General features: G+C 47.2%; 1 protein-coding gene and 1 long non-coding RNA gene across 9 annotated transcripts in view; one reads left to right on the top strand and one right to left on the bottom strand.

Moving 5' to 3' along the window:
* Positions 1-24,602, top strand: part of USP40 (ubiquitin specific peptidase 40) — a 58,645-nt gene that overhangs the window by 30,082 nt on the left and 3,961 nt on the right. For 6 of the 8 annotated variants that reach the window (XM_072640719.1, XM_072640717.1, XM_072640718.1 and 3 more), the window contains exons 17-28: positions 3,923-4,046; positions 5,333-5,390; positions 5,650-5,703; positions 7,179-7,267; positions 7,939-8,025; positions 8,284-8,320; positions 15,880-15,944; positions 18,131-18,205; positions 19,400-19,529; positions 20,541-20,635; positions 22,129-22,247; positions 22,572-22,637. In XM_072640719.1, coding sequence (XP_072496820.1) covers positions 3,923-4,046; positions 5,333-5,390; positions 5,650-5,703; positions 7,179-7,267; positions 7,939-8,025; positions 8,284-8,320; positions 15,880-15,944; positions 18,131-18,205; positions 19,400-19,529; positions 20,541-20,635; positions 22,129-22,247; positions 22,572-22,637 — 999 coding nt within the window. Of the gene's footprint in view, positions 1-3,922; positions 4,047-5,332; positions 5,391-5,649; positions 5,704-7,178; positions 7,268-7,938; positions 8,026-8,283; positions 8,321-15,879; positions 15,945-18,069; positions 18,106-18,130; positions 18,206-19,399; positions 19,530-20,540; positions 20,636-22,128; positions 22,248-22,571; positions 22,638-22,930; positions 23,059-24,602 lie in introns of those variants that run through there. The other 2 variants (XM_072640721.1, XM_072640722.1) reach the window with 2 other exon arrangements.
* Positions 15,241-16,297, bottom strand: LOC140525372 (uncharacterized). The gene is made up of 3 exons (XR_011974021.1): positions 16,235-16,297; positions 16,024-16,155; positions 15,241-15,930 (listed from the first exon to the last, which is right to left on the bottom strand). It is a non-coding gene; the product is annotated as an uncharacterized lncRNA (long non-coding RNA).

Here is a 24,602-nt window from a genome sequence, read left to right as displayed (position 1 = left end):
ATTAAAAAACCAAAATGTTTCTTTGGGTGTGTGCTTTGAGGTTTGTATGTTTTTAGCAAAAAAGGATTTGTACTTTGTCCTAGACCTTTTCTGAAACTGTTGAGCTAATCTTGAGATTGGCATGCTACCCTTGTGTCCTGGGTCTAACATCCATTTGGTCTTGATGAATGAGCAGTTTCTTTAAAAAGTTGCTCTAGTCTGTTTGATGGGATTCTGTTTAAAAATTTTCAATTTTCCTTCCTAGTTTTCCTTTATGCTCTTGCGGTTTAGGCATCAGCTCTGTATTTACCTCAAAAGAAGCTGGATAGAACACTTTCATTCTTAATGTTTTCTGTGCGTCAGTCAGGACTAAGAGTTTTTTCCTTTGATAGTTCCTTAGATCTAAAGTTCTATTTCTGTAGTGAAATTGGATTATTTAGGATCTCTGTTAGGTCTTCTGTTGGTTTGGGTTTTTTTTTGGTTTTTTTATGTAGTCCTCCATTCCTTTGGTGTTCTTGATTTTGGTAGCATAGAATTGTGTTTACTGGTTCTGATCTTTTTTCTTCTGGTTTTATTATGATTTCAGTTTGATCACTTGCTATTTTGTTGATTTGATTTTTCTATCCTTGTTTTTAATTAGGTTGACTAAAAGTTTTTCTGTTTTGTTAAATGTATGTTTTTAGAGATATCATTCACCCCCTCCCCCAGGATTGCTTTACCTGCATCCCAGAAATTTTATTATGTGGTTTCATCATCAGTGTTGTCTCTTACATGATTGTATTTCTATTTATATTGTTATTTTCATTTATTTTGACATTATATTATTGTTTTATTAATACTACTCACATAATTACTAATTTCGTCTTTGACCCACTTGTTATTTAGCATTTCATTGTTAAGTCTTTATTCAGGACTCTGTGTTTTGTTTGTACTTCCTGAGCCACATGCTCTTTTTATTGCATGATGGTCTGTAAAAGATGTGTCTACTGTTTCTGCTTTTTCTCATTGTTTGCAAGATTTCTGTGCCCTGAAAAGTGGTTAGTTTTTGTAAAAGTTCCACGTGGTGCTGAGAAGTGTACATAGTCTTCAGTCTCATTCAGAAGGTACCCTAAATCTTTTAGATCTAATTTCTCTAGTAAGTTGTCCAGTTCTGTATTTTCCCCTTTTTCTTTTAATATTCTGTAGAAATGGGTTAAGTTATTTCCTCCCTTGTGTTTTCTTGGTTGTTTTTGTTCACCCTTTTTGTGCTCCTGTTGCATGGGTGATTGCAGCTGCGACTCTCTGCTCCTGCCTGGGTTTTTTATGTAGGAATGCTTTGGGTAATTCTTTCCTTTTAGTGCCCATGATGGTGCAGGTTGGCATGGTGTGTCAGCCTTGCTTGTGACTTGAGCCCCTTTGCTTTGGTGAATGTGCTCTGTTTATTCTGGTAGTTTTTGGTGAGTGGAGGAGAGTTTTGTGTCACTGGACTGGTCACATCCTCCTGAAAGGCAGGGTAGCCCCTTGTCCCTCCACAGCCTGACTCCAGCATCTCTCTGTCCCGGGTAGGGAGACCGTGGACCCTCTTTGCCTCTCTTCTTCTAGAGGGTCCTCCCCTTCTGTGGAGCTGCATGCCCATTTGTTCTTGTTCATGTCTTTGAAGAGACTCACCAACCCTGGTTCAGGAGTTCTGCAGATTTGTTCCTATGGAATGGCTTTCAAGATTCAGATTTTTCTCTTGAGCTGTTTGGAAGCCCCTGACTGTAGTTTGATGTTCTTTTGAGGATCCTCACAGTCTTCTGTGGCACTGAGGGTTGGGTCTCTCTGCTCATTAAAGGACATCTGCAGGTCGGGATTCCTTGGTAGCCAGCTCCCCTTTACTCTTGACTTTTCTGCTTGTGCTCTGGGTTTTTAAATCTTTTCTTCCTTTGTTCTTTAGTGGCTTCCTACTTGGTGACTCTTGGATGGTGGGCCTCAAAACTACAGCTTAGCCTCTTTCCTCATGGGGGATTCACTTTTCACTGACCTCAGTTGGTGGGGGATGGCTGGCCTGACCCCTTCAGGCCTGGCACTGGAGTTCCACATGCTCATGTGACCTGTCCCTTTTTCCTCAGTTCCATAGTTCTCTGACTGAGCACAGCTGCTCCAGGCTCAGTGCAGGCCCACCTTCCTGTATCTCCCCCTTCATCACAGGTGGCTGAACGGATTTTAGTCTACCTGTTGTTGCCACTGCTGAGTGCATCCCAGAGCCCAGGCTAGTGCTGCCTTGTTAAACCCTGGCCCTGGTGGCAAGGATAGGGAGTGCTAAGTGAGAGACTTTGGAGTTAGCATCATCTACCACTGGGTTCTAAGACTACAGGCTTGTTAAGCTTCTTGGCATCTTGGCTATCATTCTTTGGGGGAGTTTTGGAGCATTGCTGAAGGTTCATCCTATTCCTCCATCTCACTGATAACCTGACTTGGAAGTTCCCAGTATGGCAGTTCTCACAGTCAGTAAAACCAGGAAGGAAATAAAGTAAAGTAAAGTAAAACAGCAGGAAGTTGCTGGATAGCTCAAGTTGGATGGTTCATTCATTCTGCTGGGGATTGCGCACACAGTAGGCCAGGCACTGGGCAGAAAAGACACGAGCCCAAGTGAACAAGCACAGAGTATTTTCCAGGACTGTGAAGAAGACACAGATGTAGGAGGATGAGGACACCTCATGTAGAAGGTGGAACTTGAGCTCAACCTTGAGAGAAGATGGCATTCCTGAGGGTCAGAGGTGAGGAGGGAGAGCATACCTGGCACAGAGGACACTCTGTGCAAAGGCGTGGGAGATGGACATTTGTGCATGAGGAACAGCAGAGAGCCCAGTGTGTCTCGAACACAGAGTGTAGGAATGGAGTCAGGCAGGAGCCAGATTGAGCATGGAAAGGTCTTCTTGGCTTGGGGCATGGCCAGGTGAGACTTGAAGAATGGCCACGTAGCAGCTGCACAGAGAGGCTGCTGAGATAATCCAGGTGGGCACTGAGGAGAGTTGACAGCAGATAGGCTTGACTGAGGGAGGTGAAGAAGGTGTAGAAGATGACCTGAGGTGGCATCCTATCTGGGGATAGAATTGGTGGAGGTGTCTGTAGCAGCAAGGGCATTAGAAGTGGAGCTAATGTTTGGGGAGAGAGAAGGACCCAGACCCCAGAGCGCTGGGGGACACCACTCATGAGATCAGACATGGGGGATTATCTGATGCTGAAGCAGCCAGCCATGGATCAGGAGAATCAGCAAAGAGTGGTTTCAGGAAAGCCTCCCTGAGAGGAGTAGTCAATAGTGTCAGATGGTGGGGGGCTGAGGGGCTGGCGAGAAGGCTGAGGGCTCAGAAGAAAGTGTCCCGTTTCCTGCCGAGAGATCGTTGGCCACCTGGCAGGGCAGTTTGAATAGAGGTTGAGGAATGAAGGGCAGGCTATGAGAGCAGATGATCTTTCCTGGGAGTTTGACTCTGAAGGGGAAAAGAGCCACAGAATGCTGGCTTGAGGGTGATGGAAAGTTGAACATGGTGGTTGGCAGCCTAAAGGAGGCAGAAAGCAGAGTTCTCTTGAGCAGACAGCCTTTTGGTTTGCTTTTTGGTAGATAGAAAGTCAGAAAGAGATATCATTTCACAGGGCACTTATTTATCTCATCTCACAGAGACTGGGTGTCGTTGTGATGCGTAGATGGGAGACAGAGGAAGATGAGGCCATGGGTGTGCCAAGGAGAGGCTCTGTGCTGGGGTGGAAGATGGAGCCCCCAAAGGGGGTCACTGAGCCCCCGAGCCACATCCTCTCTGTAGAGACACAGGTTTTCCTTTTAAGGACGAGCATTTTTGTTTTCTTTTGGCTGAAGGCAGTGCTTATGGGAATATGGTGGACTCATTTTTATAAGAACATTTAACGTTACTTGTGTAGAGGCTGAGAATGAAAGTGTCACTTGGTGAATCTGTCCCCGTGCCTGCAGCTTGGTGATGGCCGGAAGCAGACAGATGAATTCTCTGAGCAACTTTAACTGGATGCAGGTGAGAAATATGTGCCAGGCGGATTCTGAGGAGCAGCAAGTGAAAGTTTCTGCGACGATTGAAACGGTGAGTAAAGAAGATCTCGGGGAGCCAGCCCCCCCATTTTAGAGAGTTACAGGTCTGGGACCACTCAGCGCATGTCTCAGCCCTATCCTTGCACCACATCTCAGGCTGAATAAGCAAGCTAGCAAAGTCATGCAAGTGGGCTTGTCTTCAAAAGTGTTCCCATTCGAAAAGCTCCTTTCCCTATTCTTAGAATTTTCCAGAAAATATTTGGCCCCTAGTTTTCAAAATGTAAAATCCAGAGTTTTGGAGTTCCCTGGTCACTTAGAGATGTTTCTTCGTTCATCTGGTTTTAACAAACTGAATTCATGAATTTCAAGAAGTCTTCTCTCTATTTGATGAATCATCAAATATTTCATGATTTCTTGGGTTTAGGGGGAAAAGGGCAAATTCAGACTTGGAGACCTGTTGAAAGCCAGTCCATTTGTAAGGCTCACAAAGTGGATTGTTTTGGGTTTCCTTTTCATATTAACTCTGACTCTTATTCCCCCAAATCCTTGCAAAACCAATCCTTCTTGGAAGAAATATTTTTCAGAAAACCTTTGATTTGTCCAGGATTTGTGTAGACTAGCTAGGCCCTGTTTTCTTAGGACTTGTTTCCTTCACAATCCTTCCCATACAGTGGGAGGGCTTTCCAGGAGAGAGCACTCCATAGCAGGACCCCTCAGTAGAGGCCACAGGAAGCGCTGGGCAGAGCTGGTTTCCAAAACAACTTCCTGAGTCTCAGTTTCCCCATCTTGCAGTGGAAGGGTTCAATGAGATAATCTCTAAGGTCACTTCCAGTCCTTCTTCCTTATCTGTAAAATGGGGGTTGGGTGGGGGAGGGACTGGGGGTGAGCCAGCTTCTTTGGTTTCTGGGCTCTAAAACTGGAAGATTCTCTTGAGTTGATGTGTCTTTTCTCTCTCTCCACTTAAAAATCAGTTTCACAAACTCCCTAGTTTACAAGTCTGTTTTCTTTGGTTTGGGATCACAAAAACTTTGAACATTTTTTTATCTTTTAACATTAATTCCTTAGTCCTTGATTAAAGGGAGTTTCTTAGTACACTCTGAGTTTTGATGCTGGCCCAGGGGGTAGAGTCCTGGATTGGTAGAAGCCCAAATTTCAGAGCAAGAGCCCTTTGAGATAGGATAACTTTTGTAGTTTACAGCTGGGCTGAGAACTATGACCAAGCACTCATTTCATATGCACTTGTGCTCCCCTACTTGGCGTCTTGCCTCCTAGTGACCCCGTGTGGCCCAGGGTGCCTGGTTATGCCCAGTCATTCATTCATGTGTTTTTCTATTTCAGATGCTGTTGGACATTAGAATCAAAGCCATCAAGGAATTGGGGTTGCAGGAGGAGCTGGGTAGGTGCATTTTTAGATATTAGTAAAACCAAATGTATTTCAGGAAGGAGGGGGGATTCTGACAGATGCAGAGATGAAAGTAAAACCAGGAAGGACCCCAGAGGTGATTGGAGTGTGCTCTGAACAGCGAATGGCTAGGAGCTCTCCAGAAGTACGTTGGGACCCACCAGTATAACCCAGAATGCGGGGGGCTCCTCCCAGATGGGTTTTCTGATTTTCTCACTGTTGACCTGTGTTTTTACGCTCTGTCTGTCTTCAGTTAATAACAGCTGCTTGAGGCTGATCGATCGACATGGGCAGCTTCTTTCTCCAGGTAGGTTGCTTATCATTTGCCGTAGCCTGGCCCCGTGGCTGCCCTCATGGAGGGTAGAGGGTAGTTTGGCTGAGTCTTTGGTAACTTGTGGGACCCTCCACCAGCTGTGGAGTCCAGCCCCTTTTAGTAGAGGAGACAAGCTTCAGAAGTAGAATGTGCACTCGGTTCTTGCCGAGTTCAAATCTAGCACACCGTCCGCCGTGCTTACTTGATTTTCCTGAGCTTTCTTGCTTTGGTTGTTCCTGGTGTCCTCAGGGATCAGGGGACAGGCCGGCTGCACTTAGGCTCTGTCTCTGGCATGCTCAGTCCTTTCTGCATGGGGATGAATGGGACTTTGGTGTGACTTCCTCAAGCTCCTCCTATGGGGGTGAGCAGAAGAGTCCCTGCCTGTGTGCCTCATTTGACTTCCAGAGAGGTCTGCGCAAAGTGACGCTAAGATCCATGACCCAGTCTGCCAAAGGCTTCACTGTCACTGAGGAAGGCTGAGTAGGAGCACTGGGCTCTTAGGGGCTGTTGGCTCGCTTGTGTGCGCTCCTTTCAGCTAGCTCACACTGACCTCTCCTGGCCCAAAGTCTGTCCTGATAGAAGAAAGCACAAGTTCCCGCAGACCTCCGTGATCTGAATCAAACCTAATTTGCCGCCCCCTCTGTTAATTGGACCTTTGACCTCCAATCCAGTGGGCCACCTATTGACTCTGGGCCTCCCCTAGGCAATTCCATAGAGTGTGAGGGCAGGTGGGCACGTATGCATACATGTCTGTGTATAACACGTACACATGCAAGCACGCATGTACACACTGTCACTCCTTTCTTTTTGGGGACGTCCTCTTTCAGGCCCTGCTCTGCACTGTGCCTTCCAAGCCTTTCTGGTCCCTCCTCCCAGGTGCTTTTCCTCCAGCTTCATGTCTCTCATTGCCCTGGGTCTGACTCTCAGATTCCTATTGGCAGTGTAAGGAAGGCGCCTCTCACTGAGGCCAATCTGGACTGAGTCACCCCTGCCGCTGCCTCTGCCGAGGACAGGCAGGCTGTCCCCCTTCCTGACTCTGGGCCCAAGCCAGACGTGGACAGACGTGGGAATTGTGGGACACAGGAGGCTTTGGACTGTCCTGAACATCCTCCTTCCTGCCCTCGACCATCGGGTACCTATGCCTCTGCCTGGCAGTCTGCTGAGAGGCTCAGCCTCCTGAAGGCCAGGCCAGGCTGAGCTCAGTGCCCTCGCTGAAGAGCTCCTTCCTTAGCTTGTGGGTGAATTGAGCCAGATGCTGCTCCCTTGAGTCTTTCATATCCTCTGCCATTCAGTAATGAGATTTTGGCAAAGGACCCTGGGCCTCCGGCTCTGCCCCAGCTAAGCGTCCTGGAGAGGCTCCTGGAGCCCACTGACCTCAGGGCTCCTTCTGGCTCTGTCTCGTGAGTCCTAAGTAGGGCCTGAGGCCAGGGTCACAGCTTGCTCACTGTGTCCGTTGATGTCCTTTGCAGTGCCCGAGCATTACACCGTGGCTGAAGCAGAGATGGAGATGGGTAGTTTGTTGGGGCTGTGTCGTGGCAAAGCTCCAACTTCCTCCCAGGTAACACAGCCTGGATGCTGAGACCGTAATATGGCATTGCCCAGAGGTCCTGACCCTGTGGCATTGGGTGTGGTGTGTGTGTGTGTATGTGTGTGTGTGTGCAGTCTGCAAGTGTGTGATGCGTATGTGTGTGTGCTTGTGCATGTGCATCTCTTTGTGAAAGCATGTGTGTGTGTGTGCATAACCATGTGTATATGTGTATTCTCTGTGTGTGTGTGCGATGGGGTGGGGGTGGGGAGGCATTCTTGTGGCCAGCCAGACAGCATGAGCCTTTAGGGGAGCATATCCACCTGGCCCTTTATCTCTCCTGGGGAATGTCAGTGGTCTGAGCTTACAGCGTCCCCTTGATTCTGCTGCATCCATTTGAACTGTTTTTCTCAACTTGAATAGGGGGTTGTTAGCATCCCTGTGTTCTGCCCCCTACCCAGGTCACCAGACTTGTCTTGGGATCCTTTTAGGACTGGGTCTCATTCTGGGATTTCCAGGGGGTTGCCTTCCCCATTCCAGGGTCCATGAGGTCTGGGGAAAGACCATTGGCTGCCAGTTCGCTTTTCTGGGAGGTCAGGGTTTCACGTCACAAATTGATCATCCCCTGAAAGGGCAATGTGCTGAGATCCAACTGGATTGATGGCCCTGGGAGCCCCTCACCTCAGCTTGTTGGCCTTTTCCAGCTCTTCCTGTTTTTCACGGTGGGCAGTGACTTGGAGTCCAGCCTGACAATGGAGATCATCGTAGAATCAACCATCTCTGTTAGTGAAGTAAGTAACAGCATTCCCACCCTGAGGAGAACCTGGGCCCTCTGTGCCCTGAGACCATGGGGAGTACACTGGCCTTCCCAGCAGGGAGGCACCTGGGTCAGAGGTCCTAGATGGCTAGAAGTGGCCAAGGCCCAGGTGCAGCTGCCTGGGTGTGGATTTTGCCCATTCAGGAAGGTGGGCCTGCTGTGAAGGTCAGCCAGGTCTTCAGAGGATTCCACTAACCTGGAGCATAATTTTTCTGTGCTTTTTTTCACTTAGTGTTTGAAGAAGATGCTGGAGAAAGCTGATCTGCAAGGTCAGTGACTGGGATGATGTGCAGCATGGTTTACTACCTTCCCACAAAATAAACCTCTGGGACCTTTGGGCCTGTTTCCTGCACTCCTGGTGGGCAATGTGGCTACACCCTCTTTGGACTCCTTGAAAATGAAAGGCACCCAGTAGATAGATGTTATTTGGGGGAAAATTAAGGACCTTTAGGATTGAGGGAAAAGAATGAGGTTAAACAGCTCCTTGCTGCCTGTCCCATGGAATGAGGTGATGATGACCATGAAGCAGGAGGAGCAGAAGAGGCCAGTCTGAGGCCTGGTCTGAGAGTCTCATGCCATGGGGCTTTGTGCTTCTAGTGTGAGAGTGGAGGGCAGGGTTAGGGCTGAGAGCCTGAAGGGCCAGAGGGCCCAGGGAAGCAGTAAGGACCTGCCTAGTGTCCTAGGGGCCCCCAAGACCGCTCAGTTTTTCTTCATACATTCTTTGATGGTACCCTTGACTCTTGTTCTCCAAAGCTCCCAATTGGCTCTGTGGGGCTACACCCCATATGCCCATTGCCATTGCCCTCTGGGTGACCCTGCAGTCTTAGTTCATTGGAGATAATCATATTACATGGCTCAGTAATGTACAGCAACACAGTAGGCTACTTGATTTATTTTTCTTTCTGTTAAAAATTATTTTTATTTGTTTCATTATTTCCCAATTACCTGTAAAAATAACTACCATTAAGAAAAAAGTAAAGTTCCAGATTCTTTTTCCCTCCTGCCCTAACCCCCTCCTTGAGAACGTAAACAATTTGATTTTGACAATACACATGAGGTCCTGCAAAGCATATTTCCATGTTAGCAGTGTTGCAGAAGGAAATACAAAATAGCAAAGACAAAGAGTCATACTTCAAAAACAGAATGCTTCAGTCTGCATCTCTGGAGATGGAGAGCATTTTCTATCATAGGTCATTTGCAGTTGTCTTAGATCATTGTCTTGATCAGAGGAGCAAAGTCTTTCATAGTTGATCATCCTTACAGTATTACTGTGTAGTGTTCTCCGGGCTCTGATAACTTCACTTTGCATCAGTTTGTATGAGTTCTCCCAGGTTTTTCTGAAACTGTCCTGCTCATCATTTCTTATAGGAAAATCATCTTCCATCACAATCATATTAGCCATTCCCCAATTAATTAATTGGAAGTTCTCTCAATTTCCAATTCTTTGCCACCACCAAAAGAACTACTATGAATATTTTTGTACAAATAGGTCCTTTTTCCTTTCCTTTGATCTCTTTAGGATACAGATCTAGTAGTGATATTGCTGAATCAGAGGATCTGCACTGTTCTCTAGCCCTTTGGGCTGAGTTCCAAACTCTTCTCTGGCATGGCTGGAGGAATTTGTGGCTCCATCACTGGTGCATTACTGTCCTAGTTGTTCTGCATTCCCCTCTAGCATTTGTCATTTTCCTTTTCTGTCATGTTAGTCTATCTGATAAGTGTGAGGCACTGTCTCAGAGTGGTTTTAATTTACATTTCTGTAATCAGTTGTGATTTAGAGAAATTTTCATGTGACTGTTGATAGTTTTGATTTCTTCTTTTGAAAAACTTCCTGTTCACATCATATGCCCATTTATCAATTGGGGAATGACTTATTTTTATGACTATGATTCAGTACCCTATACATTTTTGAAATGAGGCCTTTATCAAAGAAACTTGTTGGAAAAATTTCCCTCAGTTTCCTGTTTTTCATCTAGCTTTGACTGCATTAGTTTTGTTTGTGCCAAAAGCTTTTTAATTTCATGTAATCAAAATTATCTGTTTTACTTCCTGTAATCTCCTTTATCTCTTGTTTGGTCATAAACTCTCTCCTTATCCATAGATATGAAAAACACATTTTTCCATGTTCCCCTAATTATGATATGACCCTTTATGTATAAACCATTTCTCCATTTTGACCTTATCTTGGTATATGGTGTGAGATGTTGATCTATGACTGGTTTCTGCCAAATTGCTTTCCAGTTTTCTCAGCAACTTCGTTTAAATGGTTAAATGGCTGAGTTCTTACTGTAAAAGCTTGAATTAAGGGGTTTATTAAACTCTAGTTCAAATGGTAATTTGTTGTTGAATCCTTTCAGCCATGTCCAACTCTTGTGATCCCATTTGGAGTTTTCTTGGCAAAATAATTTGCTGTTTTCTTCTCTGGTTCATTTTACAGATGAGGAAACTGAGGCAAATAGGGTTGTGTGACTTGTGCAGAGTCACACTGCTACTGAGGGTCTGAGGCCAGATTTGAACTCAGGATGATGCGTTTTCCTGACTCTAGGCCTAGGGTTGTATCCACTGCACTACCTATAGTGGTCATTTACTTGTGTGTCTTGTGTGCCTTATCTGTTCCACTAATTCTCCATTCTATTTCTTAGCCAGTAGCAGATTGTTTTGATGATTACTGCCATATAATAAAGATTGATATCTGGTATGGTTAGGCCACTTTATTTGTGTGAAAAGTATTTTGTAATTATGTTCATACAGTTCTTGGGTTTGTCTTGGCAGGTAGACTCCCAAATATATGATGAATATCAGACCCCTGGACCCAGATGGCTCAGGAGATAAAAGTGAGGTTGGTGGCCTTGCACAGCCCTCCCTCACCCAAATCAAAGTCAACTGCAAGTCATGTCATCATCTTGATGATAAGAATAAAGGACAAACTCAATATTGTCTGTAGTAGTTATTTAAATGAAATTTCTCTTTCTCTCCCTATCGGATTTTGTTGGTAGCCTATAGAAATGCTGATGATTTATATCCTGCAACTTGGCTGAAGTTGTTCATTGTTTAAACTAGTTTTTTAATTGATTCTCTAATTATACCATCATATCATCTGCAAAGAGGTAAAGTTTTGTTTCCTCATTGCCTGTTCTAATTCCTTCAGTTCTTCTTATTGCTATAGCTAGAATTTTGAGTACAGTATTGAAGAATAGTTGTTCTGATGGGCATCCTTGCTTCACCTTTCTCTTATTATTGTAAAATGGCCTTTTAAGTTAATTGGGAAGTGGTCAGGATGCTGGCCCATTGTCGCAAAAGCCTCTTGCTCCCTAACAATAACCCTCATGAAGGTTACTTTTGACCCAGGTGGAGATGAGGGACAGAAGGATTTTGTGGAGATAAGCAAGTAGGCCTGTGGGCGGGAAGTCATTGACGTTCTCTTACTAATGTCTTTACCCCTTTGGTATCCTCCCTTTCCTGCATGCTCTTTGTATGTCAGCCCATCATGTCACCTCTAGCCCTGATTTCTAAACATACTTGGTTAGCGCAGCTCTCACTGGGCCACTATCGTCCCATCTTTGTTTCCTTTATTGCCGTTTCTGTCTCTATTGCCGTGCTTGGAACTGTTGAGGGCCAAGTGTTGATGGCACTCTCATTATGTTCCTTAATTTGTAGGTGGTGGATCTACTGGATGGTGTGATTTTTATCCCATTCACATTTTTTAGTTCTAGAACAGGACAGAGAGGATTAATGCCTAAAGAACATCACTGTTTCTTTGACTGTGGTAATACTCCCAATTGGTGACCAGGGGAATCCATACCTTTCATCCCTTGTGCCTCCTTTTTTGTCCATATGAAATCTTTATGAACATTCATCTCTTCTTGAAGAGAGGGCATCTGCCATGAGAACTGGCTGACCAGAGACCAAGGACCAGGAATCCATGAGGTTAGCTGAAGGTGAACTGAGGTAGCTGCATTGGGACAGTAGGGATAGTTCAGGGACCAAAGGTAAAAGATACGTTTAGGGAGAGAAGTAGCCTTGGAATAAAGTTTTGGGGAAGTTGGAATGGTAGAGCTGGAAGTGTGGCCATGTTGGTGACTGGCTGATGTTGGGAGAGAAGGCCTTGCCAGAATGAAAGGCAAGATGGCCAGTCTGTATTGGTCTAAACTCTATTTCTTTAAAAAGTTAAGGCAGTGTTTACCCATCTCCAGTTGTGTGGCCTTTCCATTGTCTGAGATGATAGTTTAACAGTCCTGTCTGCCAGTCCTTCAGAGCCCTGACCTGGCCACTGGAACTCCCTGATAATTGAATTCAAGATTTCAGTGCCTTGTTAACCATTTTTGACACATCTTTTCAACTTCAGATGGATAGAGGCAGAGTTGCGTCACTCTGCCCTTTCTCCATCATGGATCTTTGTGGTTCCCTCCCCCCTGCCAGCTTCTTTCTTCAGTCTCAGTATATTTGGACCATGGGCAGGCCTGACGGATGCCTTTACAAGACTGCCACATGTCTTAGGGATTTGTCCTCAATCACTTCTAGCTGCTCTTCAGGGCTTTAAGAATTTCTCTTTGTTTGTGAATTCCTTATGCATCCACTTGAGTTTCTTGGTTTTTGTCACTAGTTTCTGTGTGGGTTAATTTGTCCTGTAGGACTTTTGATCATGATCTCCTCCCCAGCTTTCTAGTCAGCAAACACTTCTCAGTCACATGCTTGGTTCCAGATGCTGAAGATAAGAAGAGCCAACTGGGTGGGTGGGTGGGGGGGAGCTGGTGTGCCCACGAAAAAATGAATTTAAATGTGTCCAGGGTAATTGGGGGGCACGAGCAGCTGAGGGTCATGATGTTTCATTTGCACTCTGCCTTTCAAGGGGATGTGGTGAGGTAGGAGCAGGAACATTAATAACAGGAGTGACTAGTACTCCCAGGAAGTCAAGTACATCCGGGGAAAGATGGTGTAATAAGTCTGCAATGTTAGACTGGAGTCTGATTGGGAAGGGCAAGAAGGAAAGAGCCCTTGAGGTTTTTGAGCATGGGTAACATGCTTTATGACTTCCTTTACGACTTTCCCTTGGACAACTCTGATGGGTATGTTGGAAAGGGGAAAGATTTGAGTCAGGGTCATCAGTTAGAACTCTGTTGTCCAGGCAAGAGGTAACAACGGCCTGTGCTGGCGTGACGTCTGGATAAGTGGAGAGAAGATGGCAGATGTGGGAGACTCTGATTGGATGGGAGGTGTGAGGAGAAGGAAGAGGCCTTGCTGAGAGGATAAATGGGAGTGTCCCCAATAGAACAAGGAAATGAGGATGAGGGAAGAATTTTGTTTGGGACAGGAGGTCGCTTCTTTGGGGGCATCTGTTGGGAGATGTTCAGTAGACTTAGGGAAGTCTGACTGGAGCATGCAAGGAAAACTTGGGTTGTGTTTATAAATAGGAGCTTCATAGGTGAACTCACAGGAGGGCTTGAGGTCACCAAGAGAAACAAGAACCAAGATAGAGACCTTTGGGGTACACCTCCCCACAAGAGCTCAGACGCAGAAGAAAGAGCAGCCAGAAGGTTTAAGGAGAACCAGGAGAGAATTTCATCGTGAAAATAAGGGAAGAATCAGTCGGGTTAGGACAGAACTTTTTTGCCTTTTTGTATGTTCAGGCCCCCGCCTTGGGCAGCAGATCTGGAATTGTCTGTGGATCCCTGTCTTCTCAGAATCTTCTTTTTAAATGCATAAAGTACATGAGATTACAGAGGAAACCAGGTGTATTGAAATGCAATCCATTTTATTTATCTTTTTAAACAAAGATCCAGAGCTCATGGGAGTGGGGAGTGCTGAGCAGGAGGTGGGGTTGGTGAGCAGGATTAGATACTGTGGAGACTTCATGAGGATGAAGATTGCCAATCAGATGCCACAGAGCTGGTGGGGTGGCCAGAGGGCTTGGAAGATACCATGAAAAGCCAGATGCTAGTTTCCTGGTGGCCTGGCATGTGAGAGGTCATTTATGGGAGAGAAGTTTGTTGGCAGTAGCCCCAAGAAAGGAGGAGAGGTAAGTGGCCTGTGGACGTGGGGTAGGTGAGGATGGCATTGATTGATAGGAAGGGGCAGGGAGCAGTATCTCTTTGGGAAGTCACCCTTCATGCTTTCTTGAGCTGGTGTGTTGGCTCAGCTGTTTTTGAATGGCACAGTCATCTCCCCTAAGACCCCACTCTTCCTACTGCAGCAGCCAGGCCATCCTCAGTGGTCAGTCAGGTCCAAAGGGGCAGAGGCGAGTGTCACTTGTGTTGTCTTTTGAAGAATAAAATGTTTGTGAAGGCAGGTTTGAGATTGAGCATCTGCTCCACTTAGGAGAGCTGCTGTGCCGCAGCAGTCCACGTGGCTGTCGTCTCAAGTTCTTCCTGGGCTCAGTGCTGGTGTCTGTGGTCCCCAGATTCCCTCTTTGTCCCTGTGTTGTCTTTCTCCTTCCATTTATCCTCAGTAAATGTTCTTCATTTCCCTCGGCTGGTGTCTGGATTTTTCATATGTTAATGACGACGTTGATGGCATTACAATGGCTGACGTCCCTCTAGCACTTCCCAGAGGTGATTCCCTTTGTTTTTCACACCAGCCTGTGAGGTGAGTACTCTGGGGCATATTTTTTCCCATTTTACGGGTGAGCTCACTGACCCTCTGAAATTGTGGCTTGTGACTGATGACACAGCCCCTAAGTGTCAGGGCTCTGGCAGGATGAAAGCACTTGGAAGGCAGGGATTGATGCTTTTTTGGTCTTTAATCTGAGTAGTCACTTCCTAAGTGCTTGTTGGTTGATTCAGAGTCCTGGACTCTTTTCCACATGCTGCAGTGTTTTCTTCCTATAGCAGGCTGACTGGATGCCCGCCTCAAACCCATCTCTCCATATCTTGATGTTGTCTCCGAGCTCAAATTCCCTTCTTGTGTCAGGAGATCTGGTTTACTTTGTTTTTCGTGGTGTAGTGATCTCTGAGACCACGGTTTTAATCAGGGTCTTGTCTCCTGGAAATACCCATTTCCCTTCTCGTGGGCATTCTTCTCCTAGTGTTAGACCTGCATCTCTCTTTGGTGTTTGGCATGGCTCATGCTGGCAATTTTCCCCTCATCTTCCATTTTCTTTTTAAATCCTCCATGGCCATGTTCATAAAACAGACACATAGGCGTTACCTGGTCCTTGCTATATAGAGTTCATCCCCGTCCAAGAATTTACTGTTACTTTATTTTTAACCTCAGCCCAGAAATCCAAATCCTGTGCTCAGACCATCTTACCCAGTGCTTTGTGTCCCAACTCTGCCTCCTGCTTTGGGATAACTTTCCTCCTTTGCTCTTCTCACGGAGTTGAACTCAGTGCCTTTTATTGGCCATGAGCAGATTCCTTCAAGACCCCAGTGCCAACCAAAGCTGCTCCTGGCTGTTGTCCAGGAGCCTCAGCCACTTTGCCCCCTTCCCCATCTTTGGTTCTTCCTCCTGTTTTGCCTCTTGTCTGTCCCCAGTGACTTGATATACCTTCATTCTTTATGTCCATTCACATAGAATTCATTCATTTTTATAGCATGCATATGTGGTGTTTGATCAGAGGCCTGAAACTCCCCATGAAGGGGGCTGAATTAAGTACCAGGAGGATACGTACATAATCTTTCTACTCCCTATTCATGTTGGAGGAAAGATGATGCCTTTGACAGTCTAGCCAAGGGCAGGCTGCGTCCATCTGCACCACAGCTGGCGCCCTTGGCTCCCGCCTCCCTCACACGCCTCCCTCACACGTCACCCCGTTTGTGCTGCATCTTGATGAACGTCCTTGTAATTTATGACTCTTTAGAATTCCTTCATCCAGATTTTTATTTCGTCATAGGTGACTCATGGCATTTGCGAAAAGTCGATTGGTGCTTTGAAGTTGGAGAACCTTTAAATGAGGAAGTAAGATGTTTTTCTAATTAATTTTTATTTCCCCGAATGGTTAACTGTCTTGTACTCCATGATACAAGTATAAACTCACCCTCCCCATGAATGGGAGCTGCTCCACTGGCATGGGGGTGGTCGTCAGCAGGCAGGATCCTCGTGGCTTGGCCTCTCACTGACCAGGTGACCTTGGATGTTTCCCCTGACGTCTCCTAGCCTGCTTTCTTATCTGTAAAATTACATTTTGGATTTAATTATACTAATCAGACTAATTGATTGCTGTAGTACTTTATGTTTTCAAAGCTGACCTCTAAGGCTCCTCCTGTCTCTCAGATTTGGTGGTTCATGGTTTTAGAGATGCTTAGGACTAGAGAAACTTTGGAGTATTCTAGAAACTGCGTGATGTAGAGAATTCCAAAGAGCTCCCTTTGTGATGGCAGTTATATCAGTGAGAACCTCAGTCAGCTGTCCTAAGCTTCCTTTGGACATGGATGGCCATCTTGGTCCTAGACCCAGAAAGGCAGGAGATGTTTGGGGAGGGGCAAGGGAGCAAGCATTTATTAAGCTCCTACTGTGTGGCAGGCACTGTGGTAACGGCTTTACAGATTATTTCATATGATCCTTGATGAGCTGGTAGAATGAATGTCTTATCAGTCCTGGAGCATGGGAAGCATGATCATTTCATCTAGTAGGCCACAGAGGCTGGAGCTGGCCATGCTGGACACTTGGGTCTTCTCAAACTCCTTAAGGCACCTTAAGAAATTAGCTTGTTTTTTTGGGGTCCTTAGGTTGATGATGCACCCATATTAGGGCCCAGAAACCTAGCTTGCCATTCACACTGGGACGTAAGAAGTGTTACCATCCTCCCCAGCCTTCGCTGTCCATCTTCTGCTTTACTTATCCTGTTAGTCTAGTCCAATGAAGATGACCCACTGAAAGGGAAATAAGTTCTTAAGATAACCAGTGCCCAAACACCTTGCTCTGGCATTGTTGGGTAAGAGCACCAAGTCTCCCTGAGGCAGAGCCATGTTGACTCCCATTCCCCAGAGGAGTAAAGGGACCAGGTCCTGAGGCTGCTCTGCCAGGACCCCCACCTGTATTATAGGGATATTTTATCCTGACTCGAGAGGCTCCCATGCTCTTGTTTGTCACCTCCATGTTGTTGATTCCTGTGTCTGTCTCCTGTCCTGTCTCCTCAAATGTCCAGCTGTCTATTGAAAATGTCTCCTTTAATGTCTTGGTGTTCCCTTAGTGTCAGGCTGTGTAAAATTGGCCTTGTTTATGCCTTACCTCCCACCTTGAAACAACCCAACAAGCAGCCCAACAACAGACTTCCATTGCCACCTGTCCAGTTTCTAACAGTGACATGAGAGACTCCAGCTTAGACATTTCAGTCGCTGTTGAACCTTTCTTCTTTTCTCAGCTCCCATCTGTACCTTCCCATCAGTTCTTTTTCATTTTTTCCTATAAAATATTCCTGCTAGTCACCCCTTCCTCCTGACCATGGTCACTATCCCAGTCCAGATGGATCGTCATCCGTCTTGGGCACTCACACTATTGCAGTCTCTCATCTGCTATTGCTGCCTCAAGCTGCTCCTGTATCTAAGCCAGACTGATCTTCTGTAAACCCCATTTGCAAAGGTCTTATGGGTGGCCAGTTTATTAATTCCTCTACTTGACTTTTGAAACTCCAGACTTGTTCTCCAACATCCTGGAGGAGTACTTTTACTGGCCCTTAGCATGGCATTCTTCCCTAGTGAAGGAAAAGTAATGATCCCCCCAATGGCCCATGCTCCTTCTCTGCCCCTGTGCCTTTGCTCATGTGCTTCCTGAGGCCTAAATGGCCTTCCCTTCTCCCTGGCACGTATCCACATTGCACCCCCTGCCCCTCCTCCATTCCCTTTCTCAAAGCCTCCCTGACCACTTGGGCTCTTATGGGGCAGCCTGCCGCAACAACATTTGGCTCCCAGCTCCATGCTGTCTTCTCATGTCCATGAATCTTGTCTGCTTAACCAGAGCCTAAGCTCCTGGAGGGCAGGATCCCTTTCTTAAGCTTTTCCATCTCTATTCCCAGGGATACAGTAGATTCTGAAACCACCACAACCACCAATCTGCTGATTGAATGTTGGTTTATCCTTGTCAGTGTTTGCTGCAAAGGTCCTGATAACCCAGACACCACAACAGAATCTGTTCTCTGCCCCTAGAATGCTTCCCTGAGTGAGCTTATGATCATCAGTGGAGATACCTTGGTCTTATCTGAAGGGAAGCTCCCACCCAAGGTAAGATACTGCAACTGAAGAGATTGATTTCATTGAATGAGGGAGGGAGCAAGTGAAGGAGTAAGTTAAGGAATGAATGAGTGAAGGAGGGAGGGAGTGAAGAGGAAATGGGTAAAGGAGGGAGAAAGGCACAGAGGAAGGGAAGGAGATAGGAAAGGGCTGAGGGAGGGAGCAAGGGGAGGCGTAAAGATGTGAGAGAGAGAGAAGGGAGGGAGGGAGGTTGGCACTTGCCTGGGGAGGGCAGGGCATCATTGCTGGGAGCACTGCTGCCCATCAGATGGTATGACTAACGTCCCTCCAGGGCACTAGCATTTGTTCTTCCTGGCTGGGCCAAGGCCCATGGGAAGCAGGGGGAGGCTTGACCTCCAAGGGCTCTCTGTCGGTTCTCGAAAGCTCAGCAAGGCTAACTAACTACTTTTTGCTCCTTTTAAAAACCCTCAAAGAGATTGTCTAAATGGATTAAAAAATTGTTCTCTGTAATGGGCCCATTTTAATATTAGGAATGGTTTTTTACAGGGTATTGGTGTGTGCCTAAGAACAAGTTACTCATTTTAGTATTTTGAACATTCTTCCCCAAATCTTGTTTATACTAGGCATGTTTAATTTACTATTGAGTTTTAAAAAGTTTAAAAACTGGTTTTCTTTAGTACCATCCTGGCCAACTTGTGCTGTTTTTTCATGTTTCTTTAATGAGTAATGATGTTTTGGTTTAAAATGGTGAGCACATTATGCCAGCTTCCTAGACCTAAAAAGAACATGGACGTGTGAATCTGAAGGCTTTCATCTGCAGGCTGACTGTGTGCCAAGTCTTATGCCAAACAGCCAGACACGGGCCTTTGTTCAAGGACACCCTTATGCCCTCTGTAAGGGTGACAACACAGAACAGGAAGTGCTAAGGCTGAGGCAGAGGAGGGCATGCAGGTTGCATCAGGAGGTCAGAGGATGGGGCGAAGTTTAGAAGGCCTGGAGGCAGGACATGTGGGAACGCCTGCTGGGCTTCTATCTCTCTGGGAAAAATAGAGTGGGTGACTCTATCCCATTTGGGCCAGATGAACAGTGGGGAACCTTGGATGGATTGTGCACAGCCTGGGAGGATTCTGGGATGGCCCTGGCTAGGACAGGTATTGCATTGATTCTGAGCTCATTTGAATTCATTTCCCTTGTAATAGTTGAGAAATAGGTTTCAATCTTCAGGGTTTCCTAAAAGTGCCTATCTGGTGGTACCATCCATCAGTTCCCTCTGGATGGCAGGAGAACTCCCAGGACCAAGTGAACCACATCACTTACCAGGTGGAGACTTTGAGAACCACCCCTGAAGGAGGCGGTAAGTCTGAATGGGATTGCAGCACTAGAAGTGATGGCAGCTGGATATGGAGACCAGTGTGGTCGTTTCTTTAAAAGTTAGCCTTTAAAAGTTAGTAGAAAAGTTAATTAGCAGTATTTGGGAAGGGCCCACAGGTCTGTAGTTTACAAACCATGTATAAAATCCTTTTTTTGGGTGGGCGGGCAGGCAGGGCTTCCAGTTAGTTAATACTAGGTGATATTTATATAATTGTGTTCTCCAAGTGCCTTCACAGGGGCTACCCAACAGAACCTTTGAGATTGGTCCTGAAGATGGGTCATTGGTGCCATTGAATAGATGCAGACAGTGAGGGTTCGTGAGCATTGTGTCCTGGGCTCCACTCTCCCTGAGAAGGCATCCTGTCACATCCTCCCTGAAGCTAAGCCTCCCCACTTCCTGCTTCCCTCCTTCCCTCCTTCCCTCCTTCCCTGCAGTACTCTCTTTTAGGCCAGGGTCTCCCAGTCACTCCCTTGGGGGTGTGCCTCCTTGTCAGGGGCCATCTTGCTCAAAGTCACATCAATGAGGCAGTGAGCAGGCTGGCCAGAAGCCAGCCCTGTGGTCTTAAAAACCAAACCCACTTTTCTCTGATGCATCATTGTCTTCAAAGCCTGAAGAGGCCCGTGTGGAAGTGCCCATTACTCCTGTGTTACTGGGGGCCAGGTAGTCAACTTTTAGGATTTCCTTTTCCATTCTTGGGAACATTGATGGAAAAGGCAAACACGGCAGTTTTTTAAGGTGACATAGGGAAGAAGTATTCTCTGAACAGGGAAGCTGTTTCCCTTCCCCACTTACCCTCCCAGAAGCATTTTCTCATTTTTCTTACAACTTTCTTGTTTTTCATTGTTTCACTTCTGTCTCTCTCATTGTGTAGCCATTTACCCTTCCAGGTAATGTAGTTAGGATGGAGTCAGACTCCCATCCTGCCATTCTTGGAAATGCAGCCCAAAATGTTATCCCTGTAGATAACCTGTTTTTAATTTGCCGTGTGTCCAGATCTGCATAGAGATGTCCAGCCTGAAATTCCCTTTACTTTTGTGGGGGACGTTGAAATCTCCGAAGAGGCTTCTGTGGAGGATCTCAAGAGTCAGGTCAGGCTGTTTCTCAGTGTATTTCAAGGGTTCTGTGGTCAGTCGGCCCTTCCTCACCTTTCCCCTGAGATGTGCTGTGATCAGGGCATAAGCATAGGCATGGGCATTTCCTGGGGTAGGGTTCCTTCAGCTGCCAGCCTGCGACCCTTCTGTCTGAGCCAGAGCCTTAGTCATTGTCAGCAGATGCCAGGCAAGCCTAGTGTTCTCCTGGGGTATTTGGAAGCCATCTCCTTTCCTCTCTGACATGTGGTTCTTGTACTTTTCAAAGGCTGATGGTAACTGTTTTGACCTGGGTGAGCCAGGTAGATCAGCCCCAGGTGTCAGCCTGTCCCTGACTGTGGATCCTCTCCACTGCTGCTCCAGGAGTACATGGCCATCCAGTCTTTTCTCAAAGCCTGGCCCCCTCCTGCTTCTCAGTAGTTTTGATGGCCAGGACATCTTTCCTTATATTAAACTCAAATCTGTGTCTTTGCCCAGCCCACCCTTTGCACCAGAGGCTGAGAAGTATTTAAAGTATCCCTTGTCTTGGGGCAGCCCTTCTGAGACACAAGGTTCCCTGTCAGCTCCTCCCTCAGCCTTCTCTCTGGCAGGCTCCCAGCCAGTCAGCAACTGATCATCCCATTAGGGGCTCTGGTTTATTTGTGTCCTTCCTAAAATGGAGTGCCTGGGACGTCAGAAGCACCTTTCTCCTGTGAGGCCCTGCCCCTTTGGTCACTGCTCTTTTGGTGTTAGCTCTTTTGGCTCCAGACATATCAGTCCTGTCTTGTCCTTTTGTGGATCCAAGTGTAAGATTGCACCTTTATTCCTACTGTATGTCCTCTTCTCAGACAGGGCATTCTTGTCCAAAAGGCCTGATCATTCTCACAGGACAATAGTCCCTTCTGTTAGGAGGCCAGACTAGACCCTAGGCCGAGGCTTCTTGGGAGAGAATTGGTTAGGTAGGCAGCTGGTAGAGCTAAACATCTGATCATTCTCTTCAGAAGAAAGCGTGGTCTCCCGGAACACATGGTGGCTGTCAGTCATTTGGCTTTATCAAGGCCAGCCAGCCCATGACCTGTGGCAGTCTCACAGTAGAACAGAGCAGCGTAGGGCAAAGACAGTGCTTCCTCCTTTCATTCCTGTAGCTTGAGAGAGCCCGACCATTTGTGAAATTCCTGTGTGAAGGAGTGCACAGTAGGACTTGGGCCTCAGAGAAGGGGGCAGCCCCCTCAGCCTCACGTCTGCACCGATACAGCTTGGGACAGGCCTCCCTTCCTCCTCTCCTAGTTGTAGGAGGGGCTGACCTGCTTCCTTCACACACACATCAGTTTCTGAAACGAGCTTGGTGCAAGTGAATTCAGATTCACCAAAAGCCAGTTCCTTCTTCCCTGTTGGGGGCTGTGCCCTGGCAGGCACACTCTGCCTCCCGTCCCCATCATTGCCAATGATAAGTAAGAGCTTTTGGAAGAGGGCTGCTTGTTAACATTGAGGGGGAATGTTGTCTCCTCTTCTAGGCCATGACCTTGCCAACTTTCCTGGACTGCTGTTTCCCGTCTGCTGACTTTCTCAGAGCCTGGACCATGGAAAGTAAGCGTCCAGGCAGACTTTTACGAAACAGCCAGCAACAACTCAAGTAGGTTTCCGGTTGAACCTTCCACCTTCAGTCTGTTACAACACTGCAGAGATGGATTGGTGGTGAGATCGGTCAGTTCAGGCCGATGTTAAAAGGGGGCCCTTTCCCTTTGTGAGTCGCACATTAGACTTTGCTTGGAGCCACTGAGTTTCACCATACCATCAACCCATCTGTGTGCCCCGGCTGAAGTCCACTGGAGAATGCTTAATGGTCTGATGGGGCACAACAGCTTTGATGTGGTTAAAGTGACTGAATGAAGGACAGAAATGAGGTGACCATACTTCACATGATTTCTCTCTCTCTCTTTTTTTTTTTTTTTACCAGGGAGTATAAAGTGGGAGGGAGGACTCAGATATGCATAGAGCCTCTTCAGAAAAGAGAGACCTTGGGGTAAGAATTTCTACTGCTTTTACACATGCACATGCACACACACGTGCATATCACCCAGTGCATATACACGCACACACATATGCACAGTGATACACACACACACGTGTGGACAATGCATTGTATACTGCATGATTCATACATGCTCGATGCATGCCTGTACACTTACATGCACATGCAGACACACACACACACACACACACACACACACACACACACACACACACACACACACACCTCAGCATGTGCTAACATTTTTACCATGTTGTTCACTTGGCTTCACTTTCGTATGACAGATGAATCCCTCACAGAATTGATAGTGATCATCTTTCCCCAACCCAAGAGAAGGTTTTGCCCACTTGTTCTTTTCTGAGTCAGTCAGTGTGGCATTTAAAGGATTTTTCCCCTTGGAAACAAGTTGTCCATTGTGGGTGTGGCTCACAAATCAGTTACATCCTGCTAAGAGGCCCTGTGGGTCCTGGTGCTTCTATGAGAGGAATCCATTCTGGTTCTGACCCGAAATACGTGGAACCTGTCTTCCTCCTGTTGGCCACGGCAGGGACTGTTATGGTGGGATTTGGGGGTCAGGCCTCATCCAAAGTGACTGCCCACCATCGGCCAGCTAACTAGTCAATGTCAGAGGTGGAATTCGGACCCAAGCCTTCTGACTTCAAAGCCATCCACTGTAGCACAGATGGAAGCCTCCTTCCTCTAGGACCTCACTATGCCCCCGTGGTCCCAAAGAGCAGCAAGGAGCGAGCGACATGTGTCACTTGAGGACGTCCAAGAGGAAGAATTGGAGAAATGAGCCCGGTTGGACCGTTGTCAACCAACCCAGTGTTTAGCGGGAATTAGGTGCTGGCTGATGAACTGGGGCAGCAAGCAAAGAATGTGGCTCCTGCATGAGAAATGATGGGCACCAAAGGCTCGCAGTGACCCTGCGGCCCTGGGCCTCTACACTCTTGGTTTCTCTTGGAGGAAGAGAGATGACCAGCCCTGGCTGTAGGAAATGCTGATCGCTTCACAGAAGGCACACTTGGGCATGGTCGGGTGGCCAGTATGGGAATCACGTGATGGCGAGCTCAGTGGGTACTGTCCAAAGCAGAAACATGAAGCAGCATCAGGCTAAGAAGAGACCAGAGAGCTGAGACCCTCTGACCCAGCACTGGGCCACAGTCAGCTGTTATGACCAGACGTGGAACAGCACAGGAGAGGACAGACCTCGGCACAGACCTTTGTGCCGTGTCTGGAGAAGATAGCAGAGCCTTTGTGGAGGAGGAAGATGGAAGGGGGCAGCCTCTCTTGCTGGCCTCTTTGTGCCTCCCTGAGGAGGATGGGCACGTGCATTGCGGGCATTCCTGGTGAAATGATGGGCAGGGCTGAGGCCACAGGTGACCCTCCGAGTAGCCCTTGGGATCCTCTTGCTGCAGACCAAAGATTGTGTGACTCATATGCGGGCTCTGGGATCTTCTACAGTGGATACGTCTTCTCTGCTCACGCAGGTGATGGGGAGGCCCCCAGCATGGCCAGTGGGCCAGAGACCAGAGAAGTGGGGAGGGCATCGCAAACAAAAGGTGGTGGGGAGTGCAGGAATGCCTGCCATGGGTCCAGCCAAGATAGGCTTCCTGGTGGAGGAGTAGCGTGAACTCAGATACTGTCCTGTAGACTGGTTTGGCTGGGGACCAGCCTGTGGAGGGCATTGAGTGCCAGGAAGAAAAGGGGAAGGGGAGTCCTGTGTGCTGGGGGTACTGTCCCATGGAGGCCCACAACAGAAGAGAGGACCTGGAGGGGATGGCCAAGCAGGGAGCCATCATCCAGGCTTGAGAGGAGGAGAGCCCACACTGAGAGTGACCAGGTGGGGGCAGAGGCAGATAGGCTGAGGCCAGGCAGCTGGGTACATGGGGAGTGAAGGATGCAGAAGGATGTGTGGGGAGCTTTCTTGGCCCTCTCTCCATCCTTGGTTAATGG

This window comes from Notamacropus eugenii, chromosome 2 (genome assembly GCF_028372415.1).
Source record: "Notamacropus eugenii isolate mMacEug1 chromosome 2, mMacEug1.pri_v2, whole genome shotgun sequence".
NCBI classification, from domain to species: Eukaryota; Metazoa; Chordata; class Mammalia; order Diprotodontia; family Macropodidae; genus Notamacropus; species Notamacropus eugenii.
The sequence above is the reverse complement of the archived record's forward strand: the minus strand, read 5'-3'. Positions and strand labels throughout refer to the sequence as shown.